The 25,839-nt window shown below is 35.4% G+C and overlaps 1 protein-coding gene across 7 annotated transcripts in view; it reads left to right on the forward strand.

The window, feature by feature from the left end:
- p115 (General vesicular transport factor p115) overlaps positions 1-25,839 on the forward strand; it is a 72,488-nt gene that overhangs the window by 2,926 nt on the left and 43,723 nt on the right. For all 7 annotated transcript variants that reach the window (XR_011335688.1, XR_011335689.1, XM_069843854.1 and 4 more), the window contains 8 exons: positions 2,095-2,323; positions 4,802-4,970; positions 10,055-10,151; positions 13,148-13,349; positions 17,465-17,568; positions 19,150-19,379; positions 20,719-20,873; positions 23,789-24,117. Coding sequence is in view for 5 of the 7 variants with exons in the window: in XM_069843854.1 (XP_069699955.1) it covers positions 2,095-2,323; positions 4,802-4,970; positions 10,055-10,151; positions 13,148-13,349; positions 17,465-17,568; positions 19,150-19,379; positions 20,719-20,873; positions 23,789-24,117 (1,515 nt within the window). In the remaining 2 variants the exon portion in view is untranslated. The remainder of the gene's footprint in view (positions 1-2,094; positions 2,324-4,801; positions 4,971-10,054; positions 10,152-13,147; positions 13,350-17,464; positions 17,569-19,149; positions 19,380-20,718; positions 20,874-23,788; positions 24,118-25,839) is intronic.

A 25,839-nucleotide genomic window follows, 5' to 3' on the forward strand; every position in this document is an offset into this window, starting at 1 on the left:
GTTATTTTTATGGATATTTATTTATTTAATCTGGCGGAGTTAAGACTACCATACGACCAGAATACAAATAGCCATATACAAAAAACAAATGCAGAGAGAAGAATCAAATAAGAAATGAAATTGCAAATATAAATACAAAAAGCACAAGTGTAAAAATTCAAAACGAGGAGAGTAAAAAATATATATATATATGTATACATAATGTGCGCTGGTTCGAGTCCTCATGGGAGAAGAAATGGGCGCACTTCCGAACAGGGGCAGCGGCATTTCCCCTAAGGTTAGAGCTCAGTTTAGGTGTGTGTGTATTAATCGAAAATTAGGGGCTAGAAAATATTGAAACTAGGACGCATGTTTATATGACATATTTTTCGATTAATATACACAAACCTAAACTGAGCTCTAACCTTAGGTGAAATGCCGCTGCTCCTGTTCAGAAGCGCGTCCGAAGAAATTTCCTCATGAAATCTTGGTCAATGTATGGGACCTGTGCCTACCCAGCATCGTGATGCACTTGGGGAGCTGCGATAGGTAGCGAAATCCGGTTGTGAAAGCCAGCTATAACGCCTGGGGGGATCATCGTGCTAACCACATGATACCTTCATTCTGACTGGATCATCTTCCATCTCTGCTTCGGCATGTGGATGTGAGTCCAGCAGCCGGATGATCGCTGTGGGTCTTTCATGGGCTGTGGCGTCATGGATTATTATTATTATTATTATTATTATTATTTATATATATATACATACAAAAGTAGAAAGATGAGATAATGAGAACAAAAAGTACTAATACAATATATTGACTGCCTAATATATTAGTGATTAAGGAAAATGACTAAATATCTAGAAATAAGTAACTGACTGTGCAAATATCAAGAGAAACAAAACAGTAAAAATGTCGAAACATTTGCATTAAGTTAGAATACTTAGTTTACTGCATTGCACTCTATGCAATAAGAAAATGCTTAATAAGTTTGTCTTTGAATACTGTTAAATTCCGACAGTCTCTGATGTCACTGGGTAGGATATATCATAGTTCTGATTGTAATGAGACCTGGACCATCAGAAAAAAGATTAATCTCGTATCACTACAGCAGAAATTAAAGTCATGAAGACAGCAAAATACACATGGCAAGACCATAAAATAAATGAAGATATAGGCCTATTATCAGAGAAAGTCAAACATGCCCTTGAAATAATTCAGTAGTGCAGAAATGAATGGAAACCACATGTTGGCGATGAATGACGAGAAATAATTTACCAAGTTTAATTTTAAAGTACCAACCAGCAGGGAAATGGAGCCAAGGTCGCCCTTGTAGAAGAATCTGGGTTGAACAGATCGGAACAAGCCACTGGGCTTAATAAACCTTGATTAGTTTGATGGCAATGATGTGTTAGTCTCCTTTCCTCTCTTCTTCCTCTTCCACTTCTTCTACACCTTCAATATTGTATCAAATTTTTGGGCTTTTGCACTTTGATGTTCCTAAACTGTAAATCATTTCCATCATAAAAGAAGTCGAGGAAAGAGAGAACCCAACTGTTGGACCAGACACCAGAGAATCACTCTTGGTAATGGATCCAACAGGTAGGTTTCTCTGCCTTTCCTACCTTTTCTGACAGTGGTGGTAAAATGTAAAGTCTCCAAAATAGAGATATTTCTACACCTGCGACATGGTTCAATTACTCAAACATTTCTCACCAGAATAGTAGGTGATGATTATGATGTTGATGAAACTAAGACTGAAACTTTCTCTTAAAAAATAATATAAAGATATGAACAAAGAGAAAATATAAGTGAGACTCTATCTGTAATAAACTGTAAGCCTAAACTATGAATTGAAGAATAATAAGAAGAACCTATCTTTTCAGTCCAGTCCAAGAGAGAGGTTTTCCCTTTCCTTGCCTTCCCTGATGGGGTGATACACATAACTAAGGCACGTTGCACATTTCTATATATAAAACACAGTGCAAGATCCTCAAAAAATAATTTGCACCAATGTTGAACACAAGTCATACTTCATTTAATCATATCTGTAACTTTACATGGTATAAGCCACTTGTCTGCAGTAACTTATAATTCATTTTTATGTATTTTCAGGTCGAAAAGTTAGTAGATCGTGTCCAGTCCTCAACATTACTGGATGACCGTCGAGATGCATGCCGGGCACTCAAAGCTTTGTCACGGAAGTTCCGGATTGAAGTTGGGGCACAGGGAATGGATGCCCTGCGGCAAGTGTTGGAGATGGATAGGGGCGATTGCGAGATTGTTGGATATGCATTAGACACCTTGTGCAATGTCACTGCCCCAGAGAGCTTTGAAGATGAAGGTATTATTGTTGGTGCATCTTTCTCTTCTCTTTTATTGCCTTCATTCTGAAGAAGGAATCTTAACTCGTTTTCCTGTCCACTGCTGTGGTCTTCGTCTTCGCTCCCGAACCCAGCAGGCCGGGTTCGATTCCCCGCTTAGGAAGAGTTGCCTGGGTGAGGTTTTTTCAGGGTTTTTCCCTCACTCCTATGGATGAATATCAGGTAACTTTATCAGGCGTATGGAACCCCACTCATTCTCGCCACTTACTTTCCTCCCTCATCATCCTTTCCTCATCATTCCAGTTGTCTTCCTTGCAGTGGTCTTCCAAAGGTGCTGACACTATCAGCCAGCCTCCATGGATATGTCAAGCATGGTAGCTGGTGACCCAGCAGCGAAACCTACTCTCCTCCCAACCGGAGAGGGGTCTACACCTCAGACTGTTGAGGAGATGGGAAGGGTGGTTTACACCTCAGACCATTTGAGGGGAGAATGTGGGGTGCTGTTGGGGTGGAATGATATACAGACTTGGAGGGATGGCGGGACTGGTCGTCAGAGTGTTAGCGGTTAGGTCGGTTCGACATGGGTGCAGTCGATGGGCTTGCAACTTATCCCAGGGGTGCACAATAGACTCAGGTCGCGGTTCACAGGATTGTTTCCTCCCAGCCTCACAGAGAGAGAAAAAAAACTCGTTTTCCTCCCTCCATTCAGACACAGCAGTAAAATATTAAACATTGAAATGAAATAGAGCCCTGGATTTTACTAATTTGTTTATTTTTGGTAAAGGCGCTGGATGGAGGTTCTTCAGCGCTGTGACAATACTGTCTAGTGTGTGCACTAACCCTCCTAGGGAAAGGGAGGGAATAATATGAAATAAGGCAACAGGTGATTTACAGCCTTGGGTTACCACAGAGATAGGTCAGACTGGATCATAACAGTCACCAGCTCTACAGATCAACCTCTGTTGAGTTGGATCTCGCTGTAAGCATCCCAGATGTATTTCACCGATTCATAGTCGTGAGCGCATGTGACCGGCCAGGCATCATTGTTAACCTTGGCATGGGAGACCATGGTGTGATATTTTCATAAACTGCCACAAATATCATCATCATAGTGTGTGGAAGGGAACCTATTACATTATTTCACAGAGGCAATAGATCAAGTCAATGCAAACAAGATTTTTAATATGTCGAGTAGTTTTGAGAATACAAAATGTAACTTAACATGTTTCAATGCTTCTTGAGGTCATTGCTCCGCAGTGGGTGTGAGAGTAACTGCAATCATCCGTTCCATCTTGTGAGAGGAGAATGTAAACAAAAATGTCTCATCAGATACATTTCGATCAAATTACTGTACAGCACACTTAACACATTAGCTAACATTACCGTAAACTTAATTTCTTTTCTAAATTCATTTATTTTTAATTTCGTGAAAGATAATAACTTGAATAGAGATTGAGTTACAGAAGGTGTATTCGTAATAATGTTATTTTGAGTTTACATCAAATGTAAAGGAATCTTTAATGGAAATAGTTTTGTTTTATAAGAATGTACATTCTTTACTATTTTGTAATTACGCGAAAAGCAAAGAAATCAACCAATACTGTGAATGTTAGATAAGTTTCATGGTATTAAATTCGGACTTAAAGAAGTTATAACATAATAAAGAATGTTAAAAACGAAAAGATTTGCGTAACTAATTCATTGGATACTTTACGTTTTCATCTACAGTAATTTAATTGAAACTTATCTGATGAGACGTTTTTGTTTACATTTTCCTCTCGCAAGTCTTGCGGAGTGGATGATTGCAGTTACTCTCACTCCCACTGTGGAGCAGTGACCTCAAGGAACGTTGCAACACGTTAATTTCGTATTCTCAAAACTATTGGACATATCAAAAAACTTATTTGACAAAACTTATTTGCAGTAACTTCATCTATTACCACTGTGTGTGTGTGTGTGTGTGTGTGTGTGTGTGCGCGCGCGTGTGTGTGTGCGTGCGTGCGTGCGTGCAAATAGATGTTTTTAATGTTAAATCTATTACATCTACTAGCTGGATGCAGTGTATATTCTATTTTATTTCCATTCAATAATTATTAATGTATTTCTGTTCTTTATTTGGGCTGAGATCTGATACCTCTGGTAAGCCTTGCCCATCTATTTCTTTTGATGATAATGAATGGAAGAATAGAGAATTGGAAGACAAGAGAAATGGGAGTATTCTGAGTCAATTAATTTTGTTCACCACATAATTCAAGTCGAAATTCAGCTCTCAAGCTTCGTGGCTAACAGTGTGCTTTCTGTCTCATCCTCTTTTATACGAGAAATATCAGTTTGAGAAGGTTTCAAAACTGTAATACTTTAGATTTTCATCAATTTTTCATTAAAATTTACAATTTATGTATATAAAATAGAAATACTAGTTTACTGAGATAGAAGTAAAGCATATAATGACTTGTATTGATTTTCTTATGAAAAATATTGCATTCTACCTATTTCAGAGCACCCCAGTCTATCTCCAGCTTCTATGGGCAGTGTGGGAGAGCAGTTCACAGAGATATTCATCAAACTACCTGACAATGTGGGTCTAGTTTTGGGCTTCCTGGAAGAATATGATTTCCATGTTCGATGGCCTGCAGTGAAACTACTAACATCTTTACTTGCTAACAAGTGAGACATAGTTGTGATTTGTTCCTAGATCCATACATCCAGTTATCTGAAATGCTTTGTATATGTATAGGTATAGTTGCTTTTGATGCCATTAATTATTTCTGCATGTATTTCACAGCGGCAACAGAACATTACTTATGTGTTTTGTTAGAGCATGGTAGTAGAAGAAATATTGGTGAAATGTTGACAGAGTAAATGGGCATAAAAAGGATAAATTGTGCCAAAACTAACATTGTTCATTACAAATTTCACTTGTACATTCTAAAGTTAGAAGCTTAAGGGCTTGCTGGAATTGGTTGTTGCTGTAGATAACAGTATGCCAAAGGGGCAGTGTGTTATCTGTTACTTTTCTTAAGTTACGAACATACTGGAAATAATATTCAATGCAGACAGTAGTAGACGGTAAAGTAAGTGATATGAGTAGGGGTGTGATTTTGTGATGATTATTTTACCTCTCTTTCGGTATGACTGTTTGGATTAATATTTCGTGAAAATATACTGTGTACTAAATTAATATTATGTACAACAATATGTGGCGGCCGGGTAGCTCAGTTGGTAGAGCAGCTGGCTACGGACTGGAAGGTCCGGGGTTCGATCCCAGGTGGTGACAGGATTTTTTTCTCGTTGCCAAACTTTCAGAACGGCCCCGAGGTTCACTCAGCCTCCTATAAAATTGAGTACCGGGTCTTTCCCGGGGGTAAAAGGCGGTCAGAGCGTGGTTCCGACCATACCACCTCATTCTAGTGCCGAGGTCATGGAAAGCATGGGGCTCTACCTCCATGCCCCCCAAGTGCCTTCATGGCATGTTACGGGGATACCTTTATCTTTTTTACCTTTTACAACAATATGTAGAAATCCAGTTACTGATTTTCATTTTTTTACAAATTTCCTTTCCTTCAATATTATGAATACTAAATTATATAAATAAAAGTAGAATGTGACTTTAGTGACTATTTATAGTCATTATTAAAATGCCAAAGAAAGTAAAAATGTATACAAAACCTTTACACTTTTCATTCATTTAATTCAATAAGTTCTTTTTCGGTCCATGACTAATAAAATATATGGGGGGCGAGATTTATCATATAAATTCTTTTTTTATGGTGAGGAGCATGAGCAATTCATCTACAAAAAATTTCTGTTCTTCAAAACTCAGTCTTAAGATTATGCCTAGGAGTACCAAAAACCACGTCAACTGTTGCCCTAGAAATTGAGTGTAATATTCAACCACTCAGACACTATATATTACAAAAGGATCTAAAAATACATTTAAAATTGCAAGCCTCATCCAGATCTCATATGTTCTTCAAACTGTAATTTCTATAAAATAAAAAAAGAAGAAATACCAATCTATATCACAGACACACTCATTGCTAAAACTCCAGTTGTGAACGAAATTCCTCCATGGAAATGGGTGATTCCAGAACATAGCATACAAATTCCTGGAAATCATTCCAAAAATGATCCTCCGTACATTCTTAAGTTAGATGCCATGGAACTACTCTGCAGTACATACAGTATAAGGATCACCTTCAAATTTATACAGATGGATCTCTGAATCCTAATAATGGGACATCAGGAGCAGGGTATTATATTCCAAAATATCAAGAAAGTTATTTCATACCATGTTCATCCTCCTCCAGTCTTGACACTGAATTGCTAGCTATTGATGCTGCTCTTCAGTGTGTTACTCAAATTTCTGAAAGATCTATTTGCATACTTACAGACTCCAAGGGGGCTATATTTAATATAATTAAATATGTACCAAACCTATATGCACATAGAATTATTCCAATTCAGAAACAACTAAGTAAACTAAAAGAACTCCAAAAGGAAATAACATTTCAATGGATACCTGGTCACTGTGGTATACCTGGAAACGAGAAAGTCGATAATATTGCAAAACAGGCAACATATTTGCAACCCAGACCTCTTCAAGTGATATCTCTATCCAATGCTTTTGCTTCAGTAAAGTCTCATTTTACAAACCTATGGATCAACAATTGGCTCTCTTCTGACAAAGGAAAAATTTTACAGTCTGTACAAAAGAAACCAAATGACCTGGAAATGTACAAAAACTTGCCCAGACATGTTCAAACATTTTTAACAAGAGCCAGAACAGGTCACATTGTCACTCAATTGTACCTACACCGATTTCACATTTCTGATAATCCTACTTGTCTGTGGTGTAATAATCATGATGAAGCTCTGGAACACATTCTTCTATACTGTCCATCCATAAACCACAAAAGACGTAAATTAAAATCATCAGTACCAGTTGCAGAAGACACAGCCCTGCAGTATATATTGACTACACCCCACCTCTGGCTACTAGCAACAGGCATCTATAATGAACACCGATCAAAATACCCCTCATTTCTCGTGAAAAACAACAACTGAATAGACTACAGTGGACTATAGTAGATTTTATGTTGTCATCAAACAGCTGGATACATTAAGAAGATTGATTTTTGATGATTTATTTATTATTTTTTTTTTTTTTGAGCAAGAGAACATTTTATTTCCTGTTTAACAAATTAGAAGAGAAGCCAACTAACGAAGTTTATTGAACCTACTACAGTCTGTACAAAACTAGAAAGGTATTGACAGTTTGGTGGTTTCAAGGCATCACCCTGATACCCCTCAAATTGGCCAACCAGAGTCCATGGTGACAGGTCAGCATTGCCGATTGTTTCACAGTGAGCACGAACATTAATAAACGGAACATTATTTGATGCTTTTATGGCATGGCTCCTGTGCATAGTACATACCAAAAAAAGTAGTTTGACTTAAGTTGATGTAAAAAATATGTAGCTTTGGTTTACAGTAAACAAATGAAACCAAATGTAGCACAGACCACTCAGTCATCAGTGTTCATTGGAGTAAAACCAAAGCTACTTGGAATGGGTTACGCAGCCCTGAGTATCTGCAATGTACTACGTATTGTTTACACCAGCTTAAAGTCAAACCATTTCCTCTATACGTACTATGCACAGGACCCATGCAATCAAGGCATCAAATAACGTTCCATTTATTAATGTTCTCTTTGTTGACTCACTGTGATACATTTTTGAACAGGACTTGACGAGCTTAATTGAAATATTTAATAATAAAATACATAGTGCAATTTAAAAAAAATAATATTAGTACTCGTATCTCATTAATAAATAATGCTACAAGGTTGCCTCTCCATCAGTATGATTTCCCTCTTTCAGTTGTACACCTTTTATATGAAACAATTTTTCATTTGGTGCTTGTGTACAAAGTTATTTTGGGTGCTCAAGATAAATAGGACACTATGTGTGCGTTTTTTTTTTTATTGTCTTCTCCCTACATCTGCATTCTTCTGCAAGGTGTCACTTGGATCCCACAGTTCTTTTCTTTGGAAATCTACTGTTACTTCTTTACTCGGCTTTTTTCTGTTAACACAGCCCTCCTTGCCACTAGTAACTGCATGATTTTATCCATCCAGTTGATATGCTTGGCAGAGAGTGATGTGGAAAGTGATGAATTGTGTGCAATACACACACTCACGTTAGATATTAATTTGTTGCTTTGCTGTCAGCATCATTTATCATGTCCAGTATGCATATATTCTTACAGTGCAATCATTGTTACTGCAACATTATTCATTTTCGCACTGTAGGATGAGCAAAACTTCGCTATACTGTTATGTTAGTTTTTATAATGCAAGGTGTACCAGTACGAGAAATGTAAAATTACACATGTTCTGTGTTCACTACACTGTTCATTTATAGGAATTTTTACTCCAGTGGCATCATGAAATTGTTTCAGTCCCTTATGCCAAATTGCACAAAACCTAACTGGGACCTAACTGTAATTGTTTTCATCTTGAACTTTTTTATTCCACGAGAAATAATACTAGATTATAGAATATATCCTAATTGAGTCCCAGGGCGTTTTCCTTTGGGGTTAAAGGTGGCAAGTATGTAGGACTGACATCCTTACTACTATTATTGCTGATTGCTTTCAAAGGTGGGGTCCTTAACTTCTTGTTCTTCTGTAGGTTTCCGTGTCCTGTAATAGAGATTACTTTACCTTGAAAGAATACTAATTTCCAAATTAGTACAGTTTTCGTGTTAGTTAAATTAAATTCTTGCAATCTGGATCTGAATGTTCACTTCGTCTGTTAGGTAGATGTCTCCCTTTCTTTGTGAGAAATTAATTATTATTCAGTACTTTATCATCCGAAAATTGTTTGGTTTAAGTAGTAATAATTTATTTGTTTATTTATTGATATTGATATTTGTAATAATAATAATAATAATAATAATAATAATAATTATTATTGTTATTATTATTATTATTATTATTATTATTATTATTATTATTATTATTATTATTATTATTATTATTTATTCTTTATTCTTTATTCTTTTCTTGTAACACTTCTTCTAGAGACTTAAATTGCTGTATCAATAAACTGGTTCAGGATATTGGTAGGTGCTGAATTTTTGGTGAAGACAATTTTCCCTTTTTGTTGAATAGTGGAGGTTTCTAATACAGTGTGTTAGAACAGTTAAGAATTCTTGACAGAAGTAATGTTTTTTGGGTTTGGAAAAAAAGTAATCTGGAAAAAATGCAGTCATAGATAATTTGATGTACCTTTTACTTAATATAGTGGTTGTGTTAATTGCTGTGATATAGCCTACACATAATGAAAGTGTCATTTAATGACATCACAGTTTTTTCACTGCCAAGGCTTTTGCAATTCGAAATGTTAATTTAATATGCCACCTTTGTTCTGCAGATGATTAACTTCCATCTGTCTGTGTGCAGACAATATTGGCATACTTTCCAGTAAGCCTTAGAGACAATATAAACAATGTTATTTGAGAGGGCTAAGTTCGTTAGATATTTTGCAAAAGCTTAATGCTTTTGAAGAAAGTAGGTTATGATTCTGTAGCTAATTGAAGTCAATTATAGTGTTTTGTTTAACAGATGCTAAACACGTTAGGTCCTTTAGAAACATGTTATGCAATACAGTGCGAAATCTTTTTATTTGCTTTGCTTGTAACAACAACTAGATGACACATTTTGCTTCTTTTTTTTTTATTCCCCAGACCAAAGGACATCCAAGAAATAATCCTAGTCAGTCCCATGGGAGTCTCGAAACTTATGGACCTCCTTGGGGACAGTCGTGAAGTTATCAGAAATGATGTAAGTGTTTTTACAAAAAAATACGTTTTGGTAAAAATGGTAGACATTTTTGTGTTTAAATTGTTATAGTTGTTATTTTCGTGTCACATAGATTAAGAGAAAGCAATATGAGGAAATAATTTTGTTATTATTTGTTATTTTTGTTTTGTTTACCAACTGTGTACCTCTTGTTCGTATCAGACTTCAACTCTGATATTCTTGCCTATCATCCAAACACCAAAAGAGTAATAAATTCTTCCTTGTGTATTGTCTCCCACCTCAGAAATGGATTACTTCACACTGCCAAATGAGCAGAGTTGAACACCTAACTCATCTGTATCTGGAGGTGTTAGCAACCAACCAACAAACTTTAAGCTCCATGTTGAAAGTTTTAATTTCCAGAAAATTCAGGTATTAAGGGGCATATATCTTAAACTGACTAGTTGTACTAGTGACAATTTGACAAGTAAAACAGGCTAGGTTAGAAACATTTTTGTCAAGCCTGTCAATTGACTTATTTGTTGACAGGTATGACAGAGTTGGCAAATCATAAGATAGATTGACTACAGGAAATCTTTCTGACGCATTTTCATCAATAGTTACGAAAGAAGAAAATATTGAGATTAAAAATATTGCATAAGTAGCTGAATGTTCATAAAAAAATTATGAAAATCTTGGATCTACACAGGAGACTCGATATGGCCTAAAAGGATGACGAGGACATTGCCAAGTGAGCCATTTACTAAAATAAGCTGTTTTATTAATCCTTCAGTACTCACGCACTTTTTCGTAACATACAGTATTCAGTTGCATGGGGGACAGCTGTCACCCAAGTTATATTCTTGCTTTAGGGAATGAATTTGAATATTATTTTCAATATGAATTGTTACATAAATGTGTTACTATGGACTATACACTGTTTATTTTAATAATTGTAAAAATAGTTTTGAAACAGAATTAATTTACAATTAATAGATAATTATTTGTGTAAATTTCAAATACTTTTTACATTTACCTACAAAATTAACACTGGAAACACGTTTACCAGCCTTCGTTGTGAAAATCTTTGTATAAAATAATACCTGAATAGCTTGGATTATCCTTCAAAAGTCTTTATACGTGAATGCTTTCTGCAGACATGTCTTTACAATACCTAGTTATTTACAAGCAATTTACACAGATATCTCTCAAATGGTCAGCACAAGCCCGTTTTGAACATTTCACACACCATTTCTAGCCGTTTTGTCTCGAGACTTACCAAATTCGTAACAACAGCCCCTGGATTCATTCCTTTGTTCTGGGGCTGGCATAGCTGATTTTTGAATTCCCAGTAATACTTGAAAAGCCCTTCTAATCTCTGAAGGAAATTTATGAACGTAGTTCCATATCCTTTGAAGTTCAATATAACAAATTATCCCTAAAGATACAGTATATAACTCAGGAAAGTGATAATGAATACTTACCGAAACTTTGCAGAAACCATAATGTAAAAAGTCGCGTGGATGACAATTGCCACTCAGAAGAATATAACCTTAGCTACACAAGTTATACGAGCAACTTAAAGAATGTTATTATGTGAGCTTGGTTTAGAGACCTTACTGTTGTAAATCCTTTCTAGAAAATACAACAATGAAAAGAAACACGTAGTTGACAGGTGTCTCCCATACAAGTGTTGAAGGGTTAAATAGATAATCACTGAATATTACAGTAGAACCCTCTTTTATCTGAACTTTGGTCAACCAAATACCAACATATTATTTTTTTTCACACATAAGGTACGTACTGTACTTATACACATAAGATACATACTGTACTTATTCTATAATTTGGGAAGGTTTGAGGACACTACAGTTCCAGATAGTTGATCTTTTACTTTTTCAATTCAACATACTTAATGTAGTGTAAGGTTTGGGAAAAACCCAGCAACCACGGGGTTGCCAGCATTTTTTTTTTTGCGAACAATACAGTGTACGGTACTTTTTTTTTATACATTTTTTTTATTGAAATGTCGAGTAAATGGTAATGTCTAGTTATTACAGTTTAAGAAAAACTTGAGACTGTGGGGAGAATAAAAAATGGTGGAATCCTCTAATACAGATTGCTTTATGAACACACACACATAATTATAGTCAGATTGCTTTATGTTTTGCGGAGGGGTGTGAGGAGGCATCACGAGCAAATGTGTTACTAATAAAGTGGTATAGCAAGAAAGAAACGTTGCGAAAATAAAACTCAGATCAAAAATCTGATTACTTTAAGTAATTCTTGTTACTGTATGGTGTAATTAATACAATTTGGATAGCAAGAGAGATTTTTATAATTTTATTCCCTTCACAGATAAGTAGAATTTCTGCAATTTGCAGTTTATCCTAAAAATTGTTTACCTAAAATCACATCTGGCTCCAATGTTTCAGATAAACAAGGTTCTACTGTATTAATAATTTATTATTAAATACGATAACATTAGTCATAATTGAACACTAACAACAATGCATGCTGAACATAGGTACTGCTGGTATTTCATATTTGTGGTTTCGAATATTTTGAATGAGGTTAACTTAAATGTCATTAACTTGGTATATATTTTCACATCACAAATTCTTGATCTGTATACTCTCTCATTCCCCCCCCCCCCCCTCTCTTTTTTTTTAATACAATTTTTTCGGAATAAAAACCACAGTTCTAGGCTATTATTTCATCACCTCCACTTCAAAAATGTAAAATTAAATAATGAATATAAAACATTTCTTGAAATTATTAAAATAAACTAAAAAATTACAAGCTAATTTGACAGTTGTTTTTCTAAGAAAGAAAAGACTAGGTAGATAATAAAAAATCATTTGTCTCTTCATTTACTTGTCAATTGTCACTTGTCATGTGTCATGTGTTCAAGAAAAATGAACTGTGTGCATGTGTCTTGTCTGTCTTGTCAGTTTAATAATCAGGCCCCTGAATGTCTCTTAGAACTGGGCACAATAGAGGATGCAGAAATAAAGAAACATATGCATATGTTTCAGGCATTGCTGCTTCTGATACAGCTTACGAAGGGAAATGCCAATATTCAGAAAATTGTAGCTTTCGAGAATGCATTCGACCGATTGTTTGATGTGATCGCAGAGGAGGGATATTCAGATGGTGGTATTGTCGTAGAAGATTGTCTGCTACTCATGCTTAACCTGTTGAGAAACAACACTTCAAATCAGAATTTCTTCAAAGAAGGTATGTAGTGCCTATATACAACTAGATTTACTGTTCATTTGAGACACTGACTTGCTGTAAATGCAGGAAAGGTGTAAATATGAAGTTAACGTTTTTTTAAAGCAGTGATCAATGTTTTATAGACAAAGACTCAAATTAAAATTTGTGTGATTGAAGCATACTGTAATTCCTGTAAAAGTTATCTGTGGAATATTTTTGCTGTACTGTAACATAATAAAAAAACATGTAAATGAATTCTCTATTTACTGACATGTACAACTAGATTACTGAGAAAGTAGTGATGTAATCAAGAAGTGATTGTTATATTTTACGATAATATGTTACATATTCAGGAAAGTGGCAAGTGCCCCAAGAGCTTCAGGTTGAGTACCACTGATTTAAAGTGCATTTAAAATCAGATATTTTCTTACACCGTAATAAATAGAGCATTTACGTATAATATAATTGTTAGCAGAGTTTCTAGAGTTGAGTTCAGGTATCTCAGCCATCAGACATAGAGTTTCCTGAGCTGTTATGTGTAATTTCATTTCTATGTTAGTGCCATCAATGCAGCAGCTTACATCCGGTTTTTTTTTCGGACAAGCTGTACTTATGAACAAAGAAATTAGAAGAATTAGTGAAATTATGTGTGGATTTACAAGGTAATTCAATTTTTAAAATGGATACTTGAAAGAAAATTTTATTGTCAAATAGTTTAATGAGACTAAATGAAATTCCAGGAACTGTGTGGGACATTTAATCAAATCCTTGAATAAAGTATCTTAGAAGATATAAGAAGAAGAAGAAGTTTTACATATATATTGTTACACGAATATGAAAATTGAGCATTAAATCATAGTAATGAGCGTAATATGTAATTTGTGGAATGAAATTTTTTAAGATTAGTACTGGTAGTTGGATGTAGATTAATAGATCATGTGGCTGACACAATTATTCACGTGCGACTGAACGTAAAAAACTTGTTTAAGAAATAGTCAGAGAAACAAAATTGATTCTAACACATTCTACAGATTAAAAAAAAAACTGAAAAGCATTGTATTATAAACTAGAGTTGCGGAAATTAGCTAAGGTTATTTTCATTGTTTTTTTGAATGAGCCTGGAGGTCAAAGGCTTGTTGGAGTTCATGATGATGAAGTGAATAAATACTGAATTCCCTCGGATATTTCGTCTCTATTCACATTACACCTTTGGAACTTGATAGAAAATTTAATCTTCCATAAGACACAAGAACTCCACCCCATTACGCCCTGCCTTAGTTGCCTCATGAACGACGCTTCATTGGTGTAATGAGCAGACAGCAGATTTTGGGTTCTGATACGGAACGCTAGCTGTACTGTACATAAATTGCAGGGAGGTTATTGAACTCGTTACACTACCTTCATAAGCCGAGGGATGTGATGTTCTATCGCTGTGTAGGGATCGAAAATCTGCTCTCTCATCATGAAGTTCCAGCATGTCTTCAGATGGTTGACTAAACAAGATACAGAAAACTTGCTTCTATTAACACTTGGGACCTATTATAGAATTTAAAGTAACAGTTAAAAATTAAACATACATTAGTTGGCAACGAGACTGCTGATCTTGCAAAGAAAGACTGTGACCTATCTCAAAAAAAAAAATACCCTTCATATCCATAAAAACAATAATTAAAAACAGATACAAAGATCAATACAACAAAGCCAAGGACAAAAAGTAGGATATCATTATTAATAAACCAAAAACCATCCCTCAAGCACCTCACAAAACTGCAGTAGCAAAATTCAGACATCACAGAACACAACTGCTTAGCGAAGCATTTAACAAAATAGGTATTTACCACAACCCAATCTGCTCTCTATATGACCAAGAAAAAGAAGTGACTGAAAACCATCTTCAAACCTGTGATGCCCTACCTGCTGGGTTATTCATAATAGAAAAATACTGGAGAGCAAGAGCGCTGATAACTTCACTGTCAAGGGCAACAAGAACAACAACAACATTAGTTGGTTGGTTTGTTTATTGTGTTACAGTGCAGTGTACATATAACTAAGTGACTGGCTCCTGTCATTATCTTGACTTAATTATTACACATAAAAGGCTTTGAATCAGTGAGATTTTGAGTCGACATATTTATATTATTTTCTACCAGAGACCTCAATAATCATCATGGTGGCATTTTTACCAGGAGTTGACAATGTAGAGGGCCGTGATGTGGAATTTTTCCTTAATTCTTGAACAACGACTTCATTTTCTCGTCTAATTTAAACTACATTTAAGATTTTTCTCTCTAAAATTCCATCATCTTTGGCTTCACTGGATTGAATCTGTGATAGGGTTCTGAAGCTAGCACGATAACTGCTAGACTATGGAGAACAATTTAAAACAGGTCATTTATTGGTGTATCAGAAACAAAACAATATTTGAGATTATTATATGAAACAGCAGTGACCTGACCTCTTATTTCTTAGATGAATCGTCCTGGCTTTAGCCATTGCAAACTCCTCATTATCTGTCAGGGATTGAACCTTGCTCCTATTGGAATGAGGTCATCAGTTGATCTATGAAGCAATGAGAAGTCTGTGCCAAGGTTCAGAAATTGTGGCAATCTTACCTTCTGCCTCTTATTTGTTTCCAGAAGATGCATTTTAAGACCTTTACACTATATATCTTTGTAATATTTTAATTATCACGTAATAAGCTTATTAATATAGGTTATAAAATAAATAGAAATAGAACACAACGGATTTAAAAAAGTGGGTCATTTATCAATTATATACTTGCTTCAAGCCATTTGACTAAAAAAAAAAAAGCAGAAGAGAATGTATGTTATACAATTTTTGGATCTGTTAATTGTGCAAAACTTGGAAAATAAGTTTGAAAAATTGATTCCATAACATTTAATGAATAATAAGTTGCTTGTACATGAAGGCCGAAATTAAAATTAAAACATATGTAAGCAAAACACTGAAGTACTTGTTATATATCTGACAAGAGTGCTCTTTACCATCTAGGATATTTGATGTATACATTGGCAGAGTTACTAAATTATAACAATTGGAATGTAATATGAATGTTATATAAAAAGAAATCGCACATTTAGTGCATTACTATTCACAGATGACCAAGTCATTCTAGCATAAAAAAAATATAAAAAGTAAATCCGTTGCGTGACAGCCTGTGGAGGGCTGAGGACTACCAGCCAACTGCAGGCATCACGTCCACATGCCTCAGCAGAAGTGAACTATCATCCAAACAGTATGGGGGTAACGTTTGGTTAATATGTCGAGGCCGGATTTTGCTAGTCACTGTAGCTACCCAGATTAATCATGATGCTGAGTGGGCACATTCTAAGTATCGCAGATAAACATGTACAATAAATTCTTTGAAATTAAATTCTGGAGTAATGAGATTTACACAGAAAACAAAAACTGTGGATTTCAGGGGAGGATACCACAAAGAACGAAGATGATAATAAATATGCTCTGAATCGGGAAATGAAGGAAAACATGGATCGATACAAAATTCTTAAATATTAACATATATTTAGCCTTTAAGAAAGTATGTAGATCACCTAATGTATAAGGGTGATTCAAAACGTAAGAAACAAGAGTTCTCATAGATGACATATTTCCCCTTTTGTTCGAATTTTTCACCAGGGCCACAGCAGCTAACCACATCTTTATCATGCAGCCCTTAGATGGCGCATATGTTCCATAAGACCCTCGAAATATCAGTTGTAAGAGTTGTAAGATATCTCCATGCATGAAAACATGGTCAAATGTGGAAGTGCATAGTGTCATCCGGTTTTTGCATCTGAAGGGCACCTGACCAGCAGAAATTCATAATCAACTTGTTGAGGTGTATAGTGCGAAATGGCACTTCCAGTGAGAGGTAGTGGACACCCTCCCTACAGTCCTGACCTGAAACCCAGTAATTGCTATATCTTTGGATTGTTGAAGAAGCACCTGGGTGAGGGCAATTCAGTGATGATACGGCCATTCACTAAGCTGTCATGGTGTGGCTTCAGGAACTTGATGCAGATTTCTTCTATGCCGACATTGGATTAAAAGAAAAGTAATCTTCGTCATACTGTTACTCAAAATTTGAATATAGAGTGTACGTTTTTTATTTTCAGGAAGTTATATTCAACGTTTGGCTCCCATGTTCAACTTGCCTCCTGAAGGGGATGACACGGGTTGGTCAGCACAAAAAGTCAGCAATATCCACTGTATGCTGCAGGTCTGATTTTTGTCTCATCATTATTAAACCTAAGCATTATATAATATTATTTAATTAATCATTTCTCTTGTGAGAAAAGCACTGTATCTATAAAGGTGAAGAACTCTGAATTTAAACATTTGAGTAAAAGTGAATGGGACATAACAATAGAATTTTATCTTCATAGGCTTCCATAATATCCATTTTGCAAAATTCATTAAGAGGAATTGACTATTAAAAGCTGTAGCTTGCAACCTTTTACGATTGTAATTGTATCAAAGTGAAATATGTAATATTACCAAATTTGGGATATATATTTGTAGAACATCAAGAAAGCTGAAGTTTAAGTTAAATTGAGCTATATTGCATAGTTTCAAAGTATTAATAAAATATGAAGTCAATAAAATTTAAAATTAAAATATTGTGATATATTGTATTTTAGATACTTACTGGCTTTTAAGGAACCCGGAGGTTCATTGCTGCCCTCACATAAGCCTGCCAATGGTCCCTATCCTGAGCAAGATTAATCCATTCCCTATCATCATATCCCACCTCTCTCAAATCCATTTTAATATTATCTTCCCATCTACGTCTCGGCCTCCCAGAAGGTCTTTTTCCCTCCGGTATTTTAGGTACCTTTGAAAATATTGAATAAGAGACTTAAAACTTCAATAGTGGCATAATAAAATTCATATAATGTGTTGAGATTCTAGTCAGCATGTAAGATATTTACTACATGTATTTACTTTAAATTTTCGAAATTAATATCGTCGTTGTTCCTGCAGTAACTCCTATGTGCAAAATATGAAATTTTTCAGTAGGAAGAAAAAAAAACATTTATTCATTCTATGGCAGTGGTATATAGGATATTGTGAATTTTTACATTTTTGAAAGAAATAAATATAATACATATAGGAGATTTTATTATTTGCTGTGTCACTATTTAAGTTTTATAGAGCAAAAATCTGAAAATCGATAAATATGCCACATAGGAGTTTTGCAGGAACAATGACGATATGTATTTTCTTTAGTTTTAACATCTGATAATATTTTGTAATTATTGCATAATATAGCATTTTATTCTTATTGAATTTATGATTACTGTGGAAAATTTAAAACCCACAGCTATAATACTTTATTCAGAAAAATATAACTGAAGTTCGAATTACATACTTTTAAAGGAAAAAGAAACAACACATTAGCATCTTGTGGATTCGTCCATTTAAGAAGTCAAAAAAGAATATGCATAACCTATATAATCGATTAGTTCAAAATCATATGTTTAATATAATTGCATAAAATCTAATAAAACATGTTTAATCATTTTTAATTTCCACGTTCCCTTAAGTAGAAATGAAAACTCCCAAACATACTATTAGAATGTTTGATAAAAACTACCCAGAAAAATGGATTAACTCTGCTGAAGAAACCAGCTTGACTTCAATCTTACCTAATCCAAAACTGAACAATACTAGCAGACATATACAGGCAACATTGATATCACTGCCGTGCTTGGAAATGAAAGCATATAAGAAACAAGAACTTTTAGGGTTCATATGTAGTGTGAATTCTAACTTACGATAGAAACTTTTCCCATTACAGGTAGTTCGAACTCTAGTTACACCAGGAAACCCTGCACAAGTGACTATGTCATCACAAAAGACGATGAAAGCATGTGGATTGTTGGAAGCTCTTTGCAACATTCTGATGGCAAGTGGTGTTCCTGCAGACATCCTCACGGAGACTATCAACACTGTGGCGGAAGTAATCAGGGGTAACCAAGGAAATCAGGAATATTTTGCCAATGTGATGGCACCATCAACTCCTCCAAGGTGCGTTTTTTTTTTTTTTTAATTATGTTTATTTTATAAATTGCTGATAGCTGGATAGCTGGATAGCTGAATTGGCTATGAACTGGAAGATCCCAGGTTCAGTTCCTAGAGATAATGAGTTTTTTCTCCTTGTCAAAACTTTCATAACCGTGCTGAGAGTCACTCGGCTTCCTACTAATAGAGTACCAGGTCTTTTCCGAGGATAAAAGGCAGCCAGAGTTGGTGCCAACCTCACTATTTCATTCTAATGCCAAGGTCAATAAAGCATGGAGTTCTACCTCCATGCCCTCCAAGCACCCGTATGGCATGTAAAGGGATACCTTCCTCTTTTATAAATTGTTGCTGTCGTTCACAATACATTATTTTATAGTAAATTAGAATATCATTCTAACAACAAATTATAGAGTTAAAATTTCTTTCTGGGAAGGCCGGGAATAAATAAACGAGTTAATGGATGAATAAACGGGTATGTAGTTTGCATCCATATACAGAGTGACCCAGAAGTCATTACCTATTACTACTATTTAGTTTTAATCTCCTCATGGATTTTAACTTATCTGCTTGTGACACCTGACAATTAGTTACTAATGTTACCACTAGAGTACAATGCTAAATGATCATTCTGCTGTCAGATGTTTATTTAGAGGTTTGTGCTAGTTACGTTCAATGTTCATGGATGTTGTTGATATGTTGTCGACAGAAGAAAAGGTTTTTGCTGTTAAAACGTGGTACAAAGGTGGTTATCAGTAATTCAAGAATGGAATGAACACTTCGACACTGTTCCATCAGCACGGAAGGCGGTTTTCAATGAATTACGACAATTTCAACTCACTTTATGTTCAGCATGATGGTGCTGTACCACACTATGCTGTAGTTGTTCGAAACTACGTTGCTGAGGTGTTTGGTGGAACAGTTATTGGAAGACTAGGAACAATAAAGTCCACTATAGTCCACTGTAGTCTTTTCAGTTCTTTTTCATGAGGAATGAGGGGAATTTATCCTTTACTATGAAGATTAGATTAATTTTTTGTCTCAAGACACTTCAACTAAAATTTAACTCCAAAACTTGCATTACTTACAAAACAATATTTGTATTTTGTTGAATTGCTTAAGTTATGAGACATACTTTCATGTGGTCTCATTTACACCTTGTGTATTTGCAATGGTGAGTTTAAATATTGAACATCTGCTGTATGGGGGAGCCTGTTTTCCAATCCCAAACTTTGTCTCAAACATTCCGATTCATCATCTGATGAATGCAGTGCTGTTTTCCTTAAAAGGAATGAATTCACTCAAAATACTTGGCAATTAATGTGCAATATATTGTGTTTTATTACAGGCCAGCCATTGTTGTTCTCCTCATGTCTATGGTAAACGAGAAACAGCCATTTGTGTTGCGGTGTTCTGTCCTCTACTGCTTTCAGTGTTTCCTTTTCAAGAATGAAGTTGGACAGTCACAACTCGTTCAGACCTTACTGCCATCTAGTACCGAAGGTATGTATACATTAATCACATATTATTTACTCGAGAAATCAGATTTTCTTTCTTTTGCATCTTATCTGAAGGTTCAAGTGTCGTCAACAAATTTTAGGGATTTCCATAATGACTTGCTCCATGGAACTTTGCTGATCTCCTGGAAGAGATGATACTGTACTGTTAACACTGCCATTAAGGGCCACCGTGAATTATGAAAAAATGGTGGAATGGTGACAGAAAGAAAAGAAAGGTTCCTAGAAATCATTGTCTTTGTCAACTGTAAAATCTGCTCTGATGCCTTAGGATTTAAACTGAGTTCTCCAATCTGGAAAGCCAATATCATATTGTATCACTAGGAGAATGTATTCTAGTCACACATAATACAGACAGCTTCATGGTTGTTGAAACAAGTGCGGAAGAAAGATAAACAACAGGGACCATAGCACCTGATATCGAAATGCTAATGCAAGTATTATGCTTGTTGAAACAAGTGCAGGAGAGAGACAAACTACATGGACCCAGACCATGTGGTATCGAAATGCTGAGAAATATTTGACACCAAAAGAGTTAATGGCTTTATTGCTAGGAACTCAGCATTAGTGTTAACAACAGAATTTGGTATTATGAATGAAGAAAAATTAATACATCTTGTTCAGAATTATCAGCTATTGTATTAAAAATCACAAAAGTATACTGTAATAATTATGCCCGTAATAATGCTTGGAGTAAAATAAGGAATTAATGAAAACATCAGGTAAAAATTAAACTTTATTTTCGTATGCAATACTCGTACAAAAATAAATGTTACATTTTCTTTCATCTCTTAGAAGTAATCAAATAAGATAGAAAATTCTCCATGTTATCTCTAGTTTAAAAAAAAATAATGAATTCATTATTTCCTTTCCTCGTTTTTATTTCTCTCTTTTCCGCCTCTTTACGTAATTGTATTAAAGCTACTATACGATTGTATTTTAAACTGAACCATGCTTCAGTTCGATTCAATTTGATTCCACTAGATGTAAGCAGCAGCAGATGTTTAGTTTCGATCCTAGTAAGTAGGAACGGATCTTATCTTATCTTCAATTGCGAACCTTCGCTGTTAGAATAATCCTAAAGTAAACAATAGCATGTAACTGAAATGAGACCTGATTGGCCGCAGCTTAGCATCACCGATTCTCAGTACATGATCCTGCCTACTGCTGTACATTCTCTTTCATGTTAAACATTTCCCATTACTCGTCAAAGTAGGTTAACCTCACTACTATGCATTCGTTTGCATAGGAAACTAATTATTTAATTACTATGATGTACCGAAGCACATAATAATATATTTTCGTGCAGGAATTCTGCATTACCATATGGTGAAGAATGGGTAGAAAGGAGAAAAATTTTCTGTGACACCAGGACTCGAACCCAGGTTTTCAGCTCTATGTGCTGATGCTTTATCCACTAAGCCGCACAAGATTCTAGTTCTGATGCTGGATTGAATCCTTCTCAGTTTTAAGTTCTACCTCTTCGACCCTGGCCACTTATTCACTCGTAATGTGTGCACCTCTATAGATAGTGTTGGACATTGTGCCACTGTCACATATTCTGTGATACAGTACATGAGGGTAGGCCACCAAAGGAGGAACAGAGAGGTAAAATTTAAACTGAGAAGAATTCAGTCCGGCATCGGAGCTAAAATCTGGTATGGCTTAGTGGATAGAGCTTCAGCACGTAGAGCTGAAAGCCGAGTTCAGGTCCCAGTGCCGGAGAGAATGTTTCTCTGTTCTACCTATTTTCCAGTAAATTATTTAAACTTTCATGTAAGGTTGTTGTGTGGAACTATCGTGTTATTCCTTTCTCTTGTTTAACCATACTCGCCAAGGATGCAGAAGCCATAATACCACGTGCTTGTGTGAACAGCAAGCTCAAGATGAAATGACACCAGCTTGTTACAAGAACAGACTACCTTGGTATTACCACAGTCTAGTATATACATTCACGAAGCTTGAGTTGTGAGGGTACTAGGAACAATAGACTGTGCCGGTATTATTTCGCATTGTCTGTGATGAGGCGATAGTAGCGATCTGAATGGTTAGCAGCTATCTATGGATGCATATTCCCTATGTATTGAGCTTCGTGACTGTACATACTAGACTGTGGTATTATTCTTTGTATTTATCTGCTTTGTTAGGAAATTCTTAGTAAATAACAAATATAAAAGTATCTTTTCTTTTAAATAGGCCTAATGTTGTTCAAATGATTCAGGTTTCATGTTTCATCGTATTACATACTGAAATTCAAATTTTCTTTTAATTAAATACAAAGTTATGATCCTCGCATACAAAACTATATTTTCCTGTGTTGTATAAGCGTTTCGATTCGTAGCCAATCATGTGTATGACAGCCACGTGCTTGTGTTTACATTAGGATTATTCTAACAGTGAAAAGATTATAGACCAGAAGTTGAAAGGCCATTTTCTCCCTTTTGACTGATAGGTAAGCAATTCTTGTGTTGTCGATACTAATCCCATGCTGTAATCAGTTCTTTTGTGTATGTTAACAGTTTAATTTCAATGGATGTGATATTTATTTCATCAGTATATCTGCACATAAGTAGAGATGTAAAATTATAGGATGCCTCTACACTTAAGACATTTGAGGGGTTCAGGTGTAAAACATGGTAAATGACGTTTTAGTGTTTCGAAGATATTATGTAGCTAAACATTTATACATGCGACAGTTTGCATAGTTACCAGGAAAGTAAAATCTTTATACTTCTGCCATCTTTTGAGATGTTGAAAAACTAACTACTGCATTAGACGCAGAATGTAAGATGCCATATTATACGCTACATATCTCATTTTTGACCAAAATGTCAGTTACCATGTTTTACGCCCAAGCCCCTCATCTCTGTACTGTCTCATTCTGGATAATGTTGGTTGCAGTGGCGAGTTTGACCACCGGGCAGCTACTGTGTGGGGGACTATTCAGCGGTGATGCATTGTCTAACTGGTTCTCAGCAGTTGCCCTCTCACATGCACTGGTGGAGAATCCTGTGCAGAAGGAGCAATTGCTGCGGGTACTGCTGGCCACCAATATTGGCAGCCCACCTGTTTCACTGCTGCACCAGTGCACCATGTTGCTGCAGCAGGTGAACAAGATGCAGTCGAAGCTGGGACTCCTAATGCTGCTGAGCACGTGGCTTGCTCACTGTCCCCCTGCTGTCAAACAGTTGCTCAGCATTCCTTCCAGTATTCCTTACCTTACAGCACAGGTGAGTTAGTTCACGATCAGCTCTAGAGAACAGTTCGAAGTTAGATTCCTCTTTCCTTGCCTTACTTTATGATAGAGATGGCATGTATCTCTGAAACTTTGGATGTTTGTACATCTATGGCAGCCATGTAGACATTTGCTTGCTCTAGCACTCCTTGCTCACACAGTTTACTTTATTGTAAGAGGAGAAGTAAGGATCTTGTATAGCAGAGATTAGAACATATTGAGTTGTGGCTGTGAACATGAAAAGACAAAAGTAAATGTAGACCCTACAGAGATCTCGCTTGACAATTGTCTGACATTCATAATGAGATTTGCATGACATTCCTTGTCGCCAGCAAACAGCACTTTACTGAGGGAACACTTAAAATGTTTGGTAATGTTCATTTATAGCTAGAAACCTCCTAATGTCAAAAAAATAAAATAAAACATTGTCTACTAATGTTCTTCTAAGTTAATTTCTTTTATTTGTGCCCTAAATTCGTTATTGTTTTAATGAGTAGTATTTCATAAGAATTGGGCATTAAATAGATCTGACAGAAGGAAAATTAAAACAAGTGAAATGAAGTGTTTAAGAAGAGTTGCTGATCTTACTTTGCTTGATCAAGTGAACAGTAATGAAATGAGAAATAGACTAAACATACTGTATTTAACCTAAATGGAAAAAAAAAAGTTTTAAATAAAAATAGCTGATATGATCGCATATTGTGAATGGATCCTAATAGAATATGTAAAAACATTCTACGAGTACATTATAAACTGGAAGGTCATAGAGATGTTGGTCATCCTGGAAACACATGGAGAGTTTCTCTCTGAGCCAGAACAGACCTTCGGGCCTACCATGTAAAAGATGATGATGGTAACAATGACTATGAGATCGATAATGATAACACAATGATTGTGACAGGGATGGGGATCAGGACGATGACGATGATGGGAGAGAACATTTTTGTTGTGATGAGTATGATGACAGTGACTGTGAATGAGTACTATAATGGCAAAATGTGCCAAAGACTTTTGCATTTCGAAGATTATTGTTCTAAATGATAGGCTATAATGTACATAATTTTATTGACTGTGGGAGTATAGGGGTACAGTACATCAGTTATTCATAGATTTCAAAAAGGCGTATGACTCGGTTAAGAGAGAAGTTTTATGTAATATTCTTATTGAATTTTGTATTCCCAAGAAACTAGTTCGATTAATTAAAATGTGTCTCAATGAAACTTACAGCAAAGTCCGTATAGGCCAGTTTCTATATGATGCTTTTCCAGTTCACTGAGGGCTAAAGCAAGGAGATGCACTATCACCTTTACTTTTTAACTTCACTCTAGAATATGCCATTAGGAAAGTTCAGGATAACACAGAGGGTTTGGAATTGAATGGGTTACATCAGCTTCTTGTCTATGCGGATGACGTGAATATGTTAGGAGGAAATCCACAAACTATTAGGGAAAACACGGAAATTTTACTTGAAGCAAGTGAAGTGATCGGTTTGGAAGTAAATACTGTAAAGACAAAGTATATGATTATGTCTCGTGACCAGAATATTGTACGAGATGGAAACATAAAAATTGGAGATTTATTCTTCAAAGAGGTGGAAAAATTCAAATATCTTGGAGCAACAGTAACAAATGTAAATGACACTTGGCAGGAAATTAAACGCACAATAAATATGGGAAATGCCTGTTATTATTCGGTTGAGAAGCTTTTGTCATCTAGT

This window comes from Periplaneta americana, chromosome 13 (genome assembly GCF_040183065.1).
Source record: "Periplaneta americana isolate PAMFEO1 chromosome 13, P.americana_PAMFEO1_priV1, whole genome shotgun sequence".
In the NCBI taxonomy this organism is placed as follows: domain Eukaryota; kingdom Metazoa; phylum Arthropoda; class Insecta; order Blattodea; family Blattidae; genus Periplaneta; species Periplaneta americana.